General features: G+C 40.6%; 1 protein-coding gene across 1 annotated transcript; it reads left to right on the top strand.

The window, feature by feature from the left end:
- The first annotated feature begins 9,365 nt into the window (after nucleotides 1-9,365).
- On the top strand, nucleotides 9,366-12,225 carry LOC307160669 (uncharacterized protein C14orf93 homolog). The gene is made up of 5 exons (XM_079874862.1): nucleotides 9,366-11,113; nucleotides 11,252-11,313; nucleotides 11,404-11,501; nucleotides 11,593-11,711; nucleotides 11,819-12,225. Exons 1-5 carry the CDS (start codon nucleotides 10,829-10,831, stop codon nucleotides 12,125-12,127), a joined length of 873 nt encoding a protein of 290 aa, XP_079730988.1. The 5' UTR covers nucleotides 9,366-10,828; the 3' UTR covers nucleotides 12,128-12,225.
- The last annotated feature ends 2,301 nt before the right edge of the window (nucleotides 12,226-14,526 follow it).

The raw sequence follows: 14,526 nt of genomic DNA, 5'->3' as shown, positions 1-14,526 counted from the left end.
CTCCAACTGAATAAGGTGCATCTTTGAAAGGTTGGAACCAGTCCACATTCAGCATCAAGGCCAAATTATTTGGCTCTGCTAAAAAAGGCTCTCCATTCACATACTGGTAATCCTGTCATATTTGTCCATCATATACGTCTCCTAACACACCCTCAGGTATTTTCCGCTTTCGCCATTCTTCACATTTCTCTACATATCCAGGTCTTTTAACAAGTTCTTCCAGAGACTGCACAACACTTTTGTAACAGTAAGAACGTATTGGATCTACATACTCTTTACCGCTAGAATATTTTGCCTTTCTTAGCAAGGCAGAGCCACATTTCTTCCTTAATGCAGACCTCTGCTGTGGGTGATTGTAGAATGGAATGTGACCACAAGTCTTGCAAACCTTTGTGCCATCCCGTCCGACCTCGTACGTTTCAGTTAGCACGTATACTGCCATACATTTTGGACAAACCACATACTGTAAGAAGTTGTCACGGAGGATACCAGTCCATTTCCTCAAGGAGAATAAAGTCTTTGGAATAATGCTTGCAAAGGCAGTGAGGGAATTAGCACAGAGAACATTTCCCATTATCCACATGAACTGCTTAATGCACAGAAGAAGTGATGTGATGGCATTGTCAGAAATCTTGAAGGTTGATTGCCATGACAAAAGCATCATGGCCAGAAGTTTTATCAACAAGTCTTCTGGTTTTTCACTTCTGGACTGATCACTTCCTTGCTCCTCCTCATCTTGTATATGAAAGGCTTCACTCTGATCCTCAGCAAAGCTTTCCCCCTCTTCAGTCACATACTCATCCTATACAAATATAAAGTACACATTTAAAACACACGCAATTATCATACTCATCACCTCAAACGGCTGTACTTAACGCATGAATGTGTACATTTGAGAGTGAAAATGCATCATTATTATGGCCATTTGAGAGTGAAAGGTTCATCATTATTATGGCCATTTGAGAGTGAAAAGTTCATCATTATTATGACCATTTGAGAGTGAAAAGTGCATAATTATTATGGCCATTTGAGTGTGAAAAGTGCATCATTATTATGGCCATTTGAGAGTGAAAAGTGCATAATTATTATGGCCATTTGAGAGTGAAAAGTGCATAATTATTATGGCCATTTGAGAGTGAAAAGAGCATTATTATTATAGCCATTGAAGAGTGAAAAGAGCATTAATATGGCCATTTGAGAGTGAAAAGTGCATCATTATTATGGCCATTTGAGTGTGAAAAGTGCATCATTATTATGGCCATTTGAGAGTGAAAAGAGCATTAATATGGCCATTTGAGAGTGAAAAGTGCATCATTATTATGGCCATTTGAGTGTGAAAAGAGCATCATTAAGATGGCCATTTGAGTATTAAAAGACCATCATTAATATGGCCATCGGAGTATGAAAAGTGTTTTTTAGTTGCTTTCATAGTTCCTTAACAGAAATTTAAACTGTACACTGAGAGTAACGATAGTAGTACTGAAAGTGGAAACAATAATGTTGGTGAAACATGTTGGGTTTTCCCGTTTGAGCTCTGGATTAGCATGGAAATTTATACTTGTATTCAAAAGTAATTTCATGCTTACCACATAACAGGAGATGTCTTCATCATCTTGCACTGATTCTGAATCGCTGGTCTCCAGGAAAAGATGAATGCTTTGGTCATCTGCTGTTTCGTCTGGAAAACCCATACAGAAGATATAGTTATGCATTATAATGCGATATTCGTATTTAATTATTACTACAATAATCACAACAGTTATAATCAACCACATTTAACTAGACAATTAAAATGGGAAACCAGGTAACTTAGGGTTACAATATCTGTAGCACATAACTGTACGTTACAGGTGTAAAAGTTAAATTGTGGTGCTCACCATTGTCTGAACTGTCAATCGCTGGATGCATTTCTTCAGATTCTTCCATCACTCTTTCTGGTTCCTCTGAGTTTATTTCACTTTCATCAATCTCTCCAACTCCAGCCAAGTTATCTTCGAGGTCTTTACACATCGACGGTACAAAACTCCCGCCTGTCGGGTCATGACTGGATAGATGTAGGCTCTGTACTTCATCTGACCTAGCCCTTTTGTTTTTTTTAAAAGTTCAGTGTCGCAATGTTCACATAGGCGCCGAGGTCTTTTCTTTAGTCTTGGGACTTCCATCTTTCAACTGCTGGCACACCGCTTCACAGAGCTTTATAGGCAAACAGTGGTAGGCATGCGAGCTCGTCTCGCGAGTTCTTCCGTATAACAATGACCTCACATGTGATTGGAGGAGCCCGACGAGCCTTCTAGCTCTCGTCCAATCACGTGCGAGGTCATGGGTGTAGCGACAATGGCATCTGCTTTTCACATTAAGTAGATCATGTGATGGCGAACACATCATCTTTGTCCTTAGCTGGTTAATTATTCTCTCGAGGACCATTTACCAGCCAGGCTGGTATTCCCCCCCAGTCATACATTAACGTAAACAAAGGGGGACCCTTGTAAAAAAACCCAGTTCAGCATGGATTTCCTGTGACTTTACAGCCTCAAATACATTCCAACAGACGCACACACACACACACTCGTGGACTTTCAACCAGAAACCCACCACGAGATGCAACTGAAGCACATTGTCATATATGGACTTCCACATAGTAAAATTTCATTTTACCATTCATTACAAATTTATAATAGAGGTGTGGCTTGCTAGAGTAAAATCTTTAATTCTGAAGGTTCATTGAAAGAAAATCACTCCATAGTGTCTTGTAACTCGATCTGGTTCGATCTGGTAATTTGCTCATAAAATTTTATGGCCCCAAAGCTGCAGCTCATCCAGTTCCTTGGCAAACCAACATTCCAACACATTTACTTTTCATGGAACTCTTCAGAGAAAACTCTTCAAATGTTTGATACATATTCCTTTGTTTCCCAGGTGCCTTCACTTGCCATAACGGAAACGCTGACAATTTTATTGTGTGTTTAATCAAACTTTATGTGTGTGTAATTATGCATATAGATGTAACATCATGTTTCCCCGACCTTTATCTGTCATAATTAGTATCTGTCTGACCGTCCTGTTTTAATTCAACCCGTCACACATAGTAAATTACAGTAAGATGTATTGTTCCGGGTGTACAATCTTAAGAAGAAATATGAATTCTTTCTCTCATAAGACATATGGTGAAAGTAGGCGTTTTCTTCTTCACACAAAGAGAATTTTCCCGCTTCAGAAAAGACAATCTGATTCGCTGTCGTTCCAAGAGAAGGCGTAAACAGATGTTTGTTAAAAGGCAGAAACCCCCTCATCACACTCTCTTCCTTCTTCGCTCACCGCTCTTCTCTCATCGATCCCGCTGACCTCCTCCTCCTTCTCCACGTGCAGCGCTGCTCCAGATGAACGGGCCTTGCCTTGGCCTCTGGGACACATGGCCCGCACCATGAAAAAGCCTGCCGTCTCTGCAACCAAGATCTGAAACCTCTCCCGTCCCGGGAGACGAACCTAACTTTCGCGGTAACTTAAATTCAAGTAAGCCTTTACATCGTCTTGCGAAACGACCCAGAAGACGAAGCCAGACGCAAACCAGCCGGACACGCACGCCTCTTTTACAGCCTCACCAGAAAGAGCACAGAATTCTGCAAGTATATTGAGTTGATAAAAGCTGTTTTCCGGGTGTCTATCTCTTAGGTCTGTGAATTAAGTTACCCTTCTTCCTCTTCTCTTCTCTTTCTTTCTTTCTTTCATTTCATTCTGATCACTTATGTTAATGTTTGGTTATCTGTTTGTTTGTTTATTGTTTGCATTTTTACGTACGTTTATATTCGTAGCTCATATAATCTATAGTTTTGCATTTATTAAAATTCATAAATACTTTTCACTGTCTCCGTGTTTGAAAACCCACCATTCTAAAGTCAATGAAACAAAAGATCTTAAGCTACAAGCTCGAAATATAGACTACTTGAGTAGTTTTAATTAATAAACTCAGGAAGTTTGATGTCCGTGGCCAAGACATGAAACTCTCTTGAAGTTTGTGAATATCTCTTCTTGACTGTAATGATTTTACATTTATTTCGCTGGACGAATTAAATGTTGGTCAGACCAGTCACAGAACAAGATAATCTCGATAATTGATAAAATAAATGTACATGCGACTTATGAATTATGACCATGAGTCATAAATATTAATATTCCCAAAATTCCCCATATTCTTGAGCTAATTCACATTTACCCAGAGTCGTATTCGTTACAGTTAATGGTGGAGTAATTTTTGGCAGTTTTTAAACTTTATTTGGTGGGCAAAATTCAGTTTCAGTGAATGTGTATTATTGGTATTAATAATTGTAACGTTACACGCGCGTTTTGAATTGTGAGGTAAGTCGCTATAAAGCGAACTCACTCAGCTGACGTTAGGCACAAAGCCAGCTCAGCTCTTCAAATTAACAGTTTCAAAAAATGTCTAAGCATTTTTAATCACTGTTAAGTGCTAAAACTGCAGTTCATGATATTACATTTGTCTCTGTAAAGAAGCAAAACTCTTTGCAGTGGGTACCTGTAATATGATTTAAACCGACTAAATAAGATGGAGGACTCTTTTTAGGACGAAGACGTAAATCTGACCTGAGCAGTGACTCAGTTTTTCAGTCGTAATAGGCCTTATTATATACAATACGTTAACGATAAGCTCCTGGTCAGAAATTGGCCTCGCGATCCAATTTCGTAAACCTACGCATTATCATAAAGTGCTATTTTGATTGTTGCTTATGGGAGATGAGCAGATGATAATTCCTGCTCACAGCTGTTTTGATGCCTGTCGTGCTCACAGCTTAAGTAAATAGATGTTTAATGCCTGTTTGCTCACAGTTTCTAGTGATTAAAACAAGAAGTTTTAATACCTGTTTTTATTGTAAACCATTTCATATATAATGTGTAATTAAATAGATGTGTAATTCCTATTAGTCACATGTTATGAAACCCGTGTAATTTTCCGCATGCAACAGAGCGCAAAATACTCGTGATTCCAAAAAAAAAAATCTGCTGAATCACGCCACTGACCGACACTAGAGGGCAGCCTCTAGGTGTGTGGCAGTTCTCAAATTACGCGCCCCCACCGACGTCATCCTGCGTGAGCGTCGCCTCCCACTGACGTCAGCCTGCGCGAGCACAATTACGCCCTCTGGTGGCGTTCTAAGATAATACCTGCTTTCAATTTCTTTTTCTCTCTGCATTCATTTTCTCTCTCAAATACTTAACTGCATTCAAAGCTTAGCTTATGCTGATATTATTTGGAGTTAGACAATTCTCTTTGCTATTTTTGACTGTCACACTTTAAGTTAAGTTCGAAAAAAAAAAAAGGGAAATTTTTTCGAATTAAAGCTTAGACTTGATTCACTCAGCTATTGATGGTCCACCCAGTCCCAGTCTGCATGGAAGTGCTTTATTGCTACCCTTTTCGTTTGATTATTTTTATAAGCAATACTAATAACTTCAGTGTTATTGTAAGGATTATAGGAAGTCATTCTGAATTTCAGTTTAATTAATTTTAGTATTGATACATCACTGTCATCATTCTAATTTTCTTTCCTTCCTTATTTTTATTATTTTGAACCTCCCCTTGCATGCTTAGTTGAATTTCAATTCAAACTAGTTTGAATTTTAATTCAAAATTGTGTCTAATCAGCCAGGGAAGACCACTGAGAAGACATACGGCCCTCACCCTAGTGGCACAAACCCACTGCCGGGGCCTATCCCTCTGCCTGCGTCTCAAGCCTGTGCTGTTATTCACATTTTATTTCATTGATAATTTTCTTTTTTTTCTCTTCCCTCTTTTCTCCAAAGGGGGGGGGGGGGGGGGGGGGGTAGGTTATTCTGATAAATCACCATCAGTTATCATAATTTCCCTTTTGTTGTATCACTATTTTAGTAAAGCCTTTGCCTCGGACTCCTGCATACATATTTACTCAATTTGATGAAACCAGAAAGCCTTAATTTACATTAAGTCTAACATCTTAATCCCTTATTGTGTACCTATTGGCAGGACTCAGTCAGTGTTTATAGGCTTAGGCCTCTTTATTTTTTTTTATTTTATAACACTCCCCGTGTTATTGTTTGTGACATTTCATTGCAGACCAATTCACTTCCTTGTGTTGTGTTTCCCTTTGATCTTCCCTACCTTCAACTTTGTTTTTATTTTAATTTTTCTCCATTTCTGTTGTGATTTGTTTCTCTCATTTCACTTACAGACAAAACCTAAGAGAGACCCCAGGAAAGCGAATAGAGTAACGATCAAAGCCGGCGTCATTAGACGACCCCCAGGCTACCGCCTGTCAAAATCTCTATTGTGGGTTTATCCATACCCACGAAATTGGCTCCGCTAACTGTCGGCATCAGTTAGCCCCGAAATTCTCATAGACGGCATAGCCCGTATGAGTATAGCTCATTTGACCCTAAAACAAACTTGCATTTTGTCTCTTTTTGTGTGTGCTGTGCTTCTCTCACCACAGTAAGCAGAGATGTCGAGCTCACCCAGTCACCCAGTCCGCTGGCACACTCTCGAAACATGGCTGAGAGAGATGATGGCAACCATCCTACAACAGGACGCCGCCGACCCTCATGACCTGGACCAGTTTGAGACCTACGATCCAACCCAGAAGTACGACCACGAGCAGTTGGCCAAAATCTTCGGAAAACTCGCACTCAACCTCGTCATCAAGGCCCGGGCCAGCGAAAGAACCAACCTCGATCTGGAGCAGAAGGTAGCCGCACTACAGCTCCAGGCCACAGAGGCCCTGGAGGACCGAGCACACACACAGAGCCGTCTAGACCAGCTACTCTTCCTGACCGAGGAAGAGGACGAGACGGACACAACGCTACAACAGGAAGTTGAAAGACTTCAAAATGCCCGAGACGATCCTCATCGGCACACGGACCAAAGGCAGCAGTCGGAGGAACTCACCCGGAAGGAACTCAACGAAAGGCTCCAACAGGCTGAAGCTCTCCTTGAGAGAGCAGAGACTAAAATCCATCAGCTTGCTCAGCAGAGACATGAGCTCCAAGATGAACTTGACACTGTTCATGCAGAACTAAAACATTCTTACAGATTGCAGAGTTGGTGGAACGGAGAAACACACAACCCTGTCAGCCAAAATCCAAAAGCTGAAGGGGGCGGAGCTGTAAAGGGTCAGAATCCTCCCCAGACGGATTGGGCCCCCAGCAACAGCTCTCCTCCCAAAAGCCTTGACAAGCTGGCCAGACACATTCATACATTTGCCGGAGACGGCAGTGTTTATGCGTACCTTCAAGACATTGATTTTCACCTGCAAACTGTCGCTAACGTGACAGCTTGGGACAAGTTGTATTTGTTACGAATAACCGCAAATAGAGAAGTGCGTAGCTTCCTGGATCGACAACCAGAGGCGGTCAAAACAGATTATAAGCAACTGCGACAAGCGTTGATCCGTGAATTCTCTGATCCAGAATCAGACCAAGGGTTTATCAAGGCCTTTGACATCAAACAGGCCCGACTTGAACACCCCCAGTCCTACTATGACCGACTCCGACAAACGTTCTTCGGAGCAATCAACTCCCCACATATGGAAGAAGATGTAGCTTTTAGAACGTTGTTTCTGTGAAATCTACATAGCACTGTGAGTAAACATCTCGGTGTGCTCGTCTGCCCACGAACCATGTCTACTCGAAAACTCAGAGACTTAGCCCACAAGGCTTACACCAAGCAAAGGGCTATGGATGAAAAGACTGTCAAAACACACACACTTTACTCCGTCTCTGAGCACTGCTCAGAGCCAGACAGCAGGTGGCAGCACGACTGTGACGGTGCTCATCCAAAGCGCCGGACCGAGCGCTCAGAAAGATTCTGGAACCAGCATCATCCGCCATCCAGAACTCCAAGCCCAGACCGTCGAACCTGCAACCTCTCTCCCCAGAACACTGGTGAGCCAGAGTCTTCTTACACAACAGATGAAGACAGTGCAGCCACGTCTGACACCGACACAGTAAACGAACACTGACAACTGCTGCTTCAAGGTCATCTCGGACCTGCAGCTGTGTAACCAGACCAATGTCTGTGGCACATACCTACCACCATCACGATTGCAGTGACTACACAGCACAATCAAACTTTACCAACTACACTGCACGCCTCAGAGCCGCTTACGCCACCTCCGCTGTGTACAAAGAAAGGTCATGCGGGCCTCTGATGAACAGACCTTTCCTATGCCACCAAGACGCCTCATGTGTTGAACATCGCAGCACAAAAGCCACGCATGAGACATCAAAGCATGTGGCATACCAACCTCAGCGAAGCAACAAGACTGTCCTAGCCAACCAAGGACATCCATCGCTGAAGTTTTTCCTCCCTTTCTCTCTCTCACCCTTTTGCCTCTAACAGGATGCTGTGGTGGTTCGCTAGAAAGCAGCCGCAATCGGACATCACCAGATCCGGCATCCGGCATCGCATGGAGAGAGAGCAGCCCGACTCCTGATCACCAAGGCAAGACTCACACCCAGGAAGTCTAACACTGTGATGGGCACCTCCACGGTCACCGACCACGCCCCGACACGCGTCTTGGCTTTCATCCTGTACCAGACTCAACGAGACGTGAGCATCCACAGCCAAGCTCACGAAACCGTGTCTGGCGATCTCCTACGAACCTTGAAAGAGGGGGGTCCCACGCCATCGACCACCTCAACCTCACTTGAACTGAGTCACCAGCCTTGCAACCACCTGTTATGTGATCGTCATGATCCACCTGACATCCATTGTGCTAATTTGTTGTTCGATAAAGTCCATCCCGGATTTCGTCTCACAACAGGGGGGAATTATGTAGCGACAATGGCATCTGCTTTTCACATTAAGTAGATCATGTGATGGCGAACACATCATCTTTGTCCTTAGCTGGTTAATTATTCTCTCGAGGACCATTTACCAGCCAGGCTGGTATTCCCCCCCAGTCATACATTAACGTAAACAAAGGGGGACCCTTGTAAAAACCCCCAGTTCAGCATGGATTTCCTGTGACTTTACAGCCTCAAATACATTCCAACAGACGCACACACACACACACTCGTGGACTTTCAACCAGAAACCCACCACGAGATGCAACTGAAGCACATTGTCATATATGGACTTCCACATAGTAAAATTTCATTTTACCATTCATTACAAATTTATAATAGAGGTGTGGCTTGCTAGAGTAAAATCTTTAATTCTGAAGGTTCATTGAAAGAAAATCACTCCATAGTGTCTTGTAACTCGATCTGGTTCGATCTGGTAATTTGCTCATAAAATTTTATGGCCCCAAAGCTGCAGCTCATCCAGTTCCTTGGCAAACCAACATTCCAACACATTTACTTTTCATGGAACTCTTCAGAGAAAACTCTTCAAATGTTTGATACATATTCCTTTGTTTCCCAGGTGCCTTCACTTGCCATAACGGAAACGCTGACAATTTTATTGTGTGTTTAATCAAACTTTATGTGTGTGTAATTATGCATATAGATGTAACATCATGTTTCCCCGACCTTTATCTGTCATAATTAGTATCTGTCTGACCGTCCTGTTTTAATTCAACCCGTCACACATAGTAAATTACAGTAAGATGTATTGTTCCGGGTGTACAATCTTAAGAAGAAATATGAATTCTTTCTCTCATAAGACATATGGTGAAAGTAGGTGTTTTCTTCTTCACACAAAGAGAATTTTCCCGCTTCAGAAAAGACAATCTGATTCGCTGTCGTTCCAAGAGAAGGCGTAAACAGATGTTTGTTAAAAGGCAGAAACCCCCTCATCACACTCTCTTCCTTCTTCGCTCACCGCTCTTCTCTCATCGATCCCGCTGACCTCCTCCTCCTTCTCCACGTGCAGCGCTGCTCCAGATGAACGGGCCTTGCCTTGGCCTCTGGGACACATGGCCCGCACCATGAAAAAGCCTGCCGTCTCTGCAACCAAGATCTGAAACCTCTCCCGTCCCGGGAGACGAACCTAACTTTCGCGGTAACTTAAATTCAAGTAAGCCTTTACATCGTCTTGCGAAACGACCCAGAAGACGAAGCCAGACGCAAACCAGCCGGACACGCACGCCTCTTTTACAGCCTCACCAGAAAGAGCACAGAATTCTGCAAGTATATTGAGTTGATAAAAGCTGTTTTCCGGGTGTCTATCTCTTAGGTCTGTGAATTAAGTTACCCTTCTTCCTCTTCTCTTCTCTTTCTTTCTTTCTTTCATTTCATTCTGATCACTTATGTTAATGTTTGGTTATCTGTTTGTTTGTTTATTGTTTGCATTTTTACGGACGTTTATATTCGTAGCTCATATAATCTATAGTTTTGCATTTATTAAAATTCATAAATACTTTTCACTGTCTCCGTGTTTGAAAACCCACCATTCTAAAGTCAATGAAACAAAAGATCTTAAGCTACAAGCTCGAAATATAGACTACTTGAGTAGTTTTAATTAATAAACTCAGGAAGTTTGATGTCCGTGGCCAAGACATGAAACTCTCTTGAAGTTTGTGAATATCTCTTCTTGACTGTAATGATTTTACATTTATTTCGCTGGATGAATTAAATGTTGGTCAGACCAGTCACAGAACAAGATAATCTCGATAATTGATAAAATAAATGTACATGCGACTTATGAATTATGACCATGAGTCATAAATATTAATATTCCCAAAATTCCCCATATTCTTGAGCTAATTCACATTTACCCAGAGTCGTATTCGTTACATGGGCATGACGACACGTACAGCAGTACTTGAAAGACGATCATATAAACAGACATGGTTTTACTCCTGTACTCAGACCTTTCCTACATACTTGCTTACTTGCAATGGCTGGACGACGTCTTCCCTTCACCTCCCCTTCAACTCCTCTGCATGGACGCGATCAACCCCTTTCAGTCAGTCCGCAGACCGGCGAGAAGAAACTTCTGAGTGCTATCAGTGGGCTGTCTCGTCAGCTTACTCAGTTTGCTGCCGATGTAAATCAGCAGTTCACTTTAGTAAATTCCAGGCTGCTGTCTATGGAGGATAGATTGGCTGCTTTGGAGTCGAAAAACTGTGTGGAAGAGACCAACTCTAAGAAGAGAAGACGGGTGCACAATCCTAAGATTGCGGTAAGACTGCTATGTTATCTAAGCTAAAAGTAGCATAAAAGCAAAGTTTTTTTTTAAGTGGCACAAGCTAAAAGTAACTTACAAAAGTAAAAGAGCGAGTTGCTTTATAAAAATCTATTTTTTCCTTGTAAATTACAGGAAGCACTACGCCGACTTCACAACTCTGAGACCAATTCCATGCACTACGAACCGGAGCAAAGGTAAGATTCAAAGAATATGCTTTCATTCTCTTGTATAAGAAATAGATCCGTTATAGATACCGATCTTAATCATACATTTTGTTTCCACAGAGTAACCTCGCCTCATAACGAGGGCGTAACCTCACATTTACTCAGAGCTATGTCTGCAAGTCCAGATTTTCATGACGCTGATCATGACGACATTGTGTGTAAGTAACTTTTACTATTTTCTCCTTTGTTTAATTTTACTGTGACTTGCGTTGTTTTTATTCATATCACTCTCATTTAATTGTTTTCCAGCTGCCTGTAAGACGTACTACGAGACAGTACGCAGGAATTTCAGGTACAAACAACCAGATCTGGCATTGCAGGCCGAAGCTGTGAAGAGTTCAGCTCGGAGTCGAGCGAGAAGAAAGAGGGTAAGATTTTTAGTCAATGTGACTATTTTTCACGTGTATTAATAGATGTTTTGTGTCCACACACAGTGCATCACAGTACTGATTGTCTGTATTGGTTGTTTTTACAGCTGATAGAAGCGAGACAGAGTGTGCTAGGTGAGGATGAGGTGGGCATTTGGAAGTGCGCCACCATAGATTTGATGTCCGATGAAGAAGACTGCATTGTTGGCGGGGTGTCTGGATGGATTGTTAAACCACCATCCTTTCGCAGCCAGGAGCTCACAGAGCTCTGTGCCACGCTGCAGTCGAGGTTAGAGGCGACTCCTAAATACAGGGCAACGCACCACAGACGGTTTCGAAGTGGATCAAATTTAGAGAGAGCGCCGCTAGACACCTACAGTTCCGAAGATGAAAACAGATGCTTCATGGTGCTGTAGGATTTTGGGCTTCTTGTGAGCTTCCAATTTGTTGTGTGGGAAGATCTCATACACTTTGTATATAGTTGTGTGTTTGTGCAAATAAAGCTCTTTCTTTGAATAAACAGCACGTCCCTGGAAATTTTTCTTTTCCTCAATAAAGTCATTCATGTCCTTGATGGTAATAATAGTGTAGAGTGTAGACCATAGGAGAACACAGAACCACACAACAATTCAGAAAGGTTCAGCGCTACCACTTTTGGAGCAATGAACAACATGTTGCAGAAATTTTCACTGCCCTTTTTGTGAAAGCAGTATTATTAAACAGACAAAAGGGGACAAATTGAATAACCACATTAAAATCCACTTTAAAAGGCTGTTGTTCATGAAGGAACATCTGGACTTACAGTGTACAGTGGCAATATATATTATTTTACATTTATCCATTTGTCAGACGCTTTTATCCAAAGATAGACGGTTTTCTGCATGATTTAGACAAAATATTAAATTATCTTCATTAATGTCTAAAGGTTACACAAACAATCCACACTGAAACTTAAGCTAACAAAACACAAACAATTATATATTCCTGTATTTTCTGTATTTATTTTAATCAATCGTTTTTGTTTTTTCAGTCTATCATATAATTATGTTGTGTATGATCTATGAAAAAAATGGTTAGTTGTAAAATGGTTGAGTATTAAAAAATATTTTGAATTAAATCAAATGGTCGCACTTTGTTTTCATGTTATATATATATATATATATATATATATATATATATATATATATATATATTAGTTTTGCTTAATATATATGGTTCATTTGACCCAACAAAAATGGATAAAGTAATTTTAACTGTTAAAACACTTAACATTTGTTAATAGTAGGCCTAGTATATTATATTTTGTTAATAGGACCAAAGATAGCCTAATTCTTATATTTTACAATATTTTAGATATATATTTTCAATTAAATCGTTTACTTTTGTTTTTATTAACTTTGTTTTAAACTTTGAAACGTTCCAAAACAAAGAAATATAACTAGCGCAATGCCTTGTTGCGCCCACTTCCGGCCTCAGTCAGACTGTGTCGGGTCTTCTGTTCAAACATTCCTAAATGACGGTACAGAGACTGCATTGCTGGTGAACTCATCGTTTCCTCTAAATTGAATGTAAGTTCGGTCAACCTAATGAATTCAATGTCCATTGTGTACGTATAGTCTTAGGTAGTTTAGCGTTATTGTCTTAAACTTCAACTTTTAAATCTTTTATGGTTACAGCAGCCGCGAATGGGCAATGGTGTCAGCAGTTTTCACGGCAATCATGGCGTTAGCTTTTGGCGCTTTTTTTTTTTTTAAGTTAGCTTGCTGCTCATGGTTCATGTTCAGTTTCCATGTTATTTTAGCTGTACACGAGAGAATATGTCAATTTGGGATACTAAACTGCACGTAAACCGATAGCAGCATGGCATAGAGTTCTGAGTCTGACTGGCTAACTTAGCTCTTTGCTAACTAAGTTAGCTTGTCCATATAGCAGCTTGCTACGGGGTTCACAGATGATGCAAGGTGGGTTTAAAGGTGAATTGTCTAATTTATAAATGTGCGTCGTGAATGTGACACCTAACGTAACAACGTTACCAGGCAGAGGAGAAGGACGATGAGGTGATTAGATCTAACGTTAACTTAACGTTACGAGGAAGCACAAAAAAAAAAAAAAAAAAAAAAAAAATTCGGAGGGTTCTGTTAGAAATGGTATTCTCATTTTCAGAAATTTTATACATTTGAAATATAAAATCGGTTGATACAAATTGGGCCTGAAATTTTATACAAATGATTGATTTTATTTTTATTTTGCAGTATTATTGGATTCGGATGAGAATATCAGGGGTAATCGTTTTCTCTTAATTTATAATTGCAGTTTAAAAATTAAATTCTTTAACTTATATATTTTATATTTTTATTTTACATTACCTCTGTATAAGCGTCAAGATATACCCCCTTCAATAATGTACGAAGGAAGCTGCAGCCCATTGAGGACACCAGCATGTTGCACAATACTGGTGAGTACTGATGACAACTTAAACATAATATTGTGTTGTGTACAACATAAGTAACAGGCTTATTCATGTGTTTTATCTAATAAAGATTGTGCCATGTCTAGCCAAGTGGAGCGTCCTGGCAGTGAAATGTCCACTCCTGGTAAGTACTTTTCCCCCTGCACAAAACATTGCTCTGCACAAAGTCACACTCCATTCAAGACAAGTAGTTTTTTACTGCTTGTGAATAATCTATTTTAAATATATACAGTGCTGGTCAGAGTTATTTAAGCCGCTTAATTAAGAGTGAGAAGAACCTACTCATCTTGAATGGACAAAAAAAGCTAATGTTTTAGTTTCATCTTTCCATAGAACGTTTGAAAA

The sequence above is a fragment of the Squalius cephalus genome (assembly GCF_949319135.1).
Source record: "Squalius cephalus genome assembly, chromosome: 6".
NCBI lineage: Eukaryota > Metazoa > Chordata > Actinopteri > Cypriniformes > Leuciscidae > Squalius > Squalius cephalus.
Note: the sequence above shows the minus strand (reverse complement) of the source record. Positions and strands in the feature narration are given on the sequence as shown.

What these genes read in the sequence shown, in the direction of transcription:
- LOC307160669 (XM_079874862.1), top strand. Translation starts at nt 10,829, where the DNA reads ATGGCTGGACGACGTCTTCCCTTCACCTCCCCTTCAACTCCTCTGCAT. An exon ending in TGATCATGACGACATTGTGT is followed by an intron (nt 11,502 to 11,592) that starts GTAAGTAACTTT and finishes ATTGTTTTCCAG; the next exon opens with CTGCCTGTAAGACGTACTAC. An exon ending in GTCGAGCGAGAAGAAAGAGG is followed by an intron (nt 11,712 to 11,818) that starts GTAAGATTTTTA and finishes TTGTTTTTACAG; the next exon opens with CTGATAGAAGCGAGACAGAG.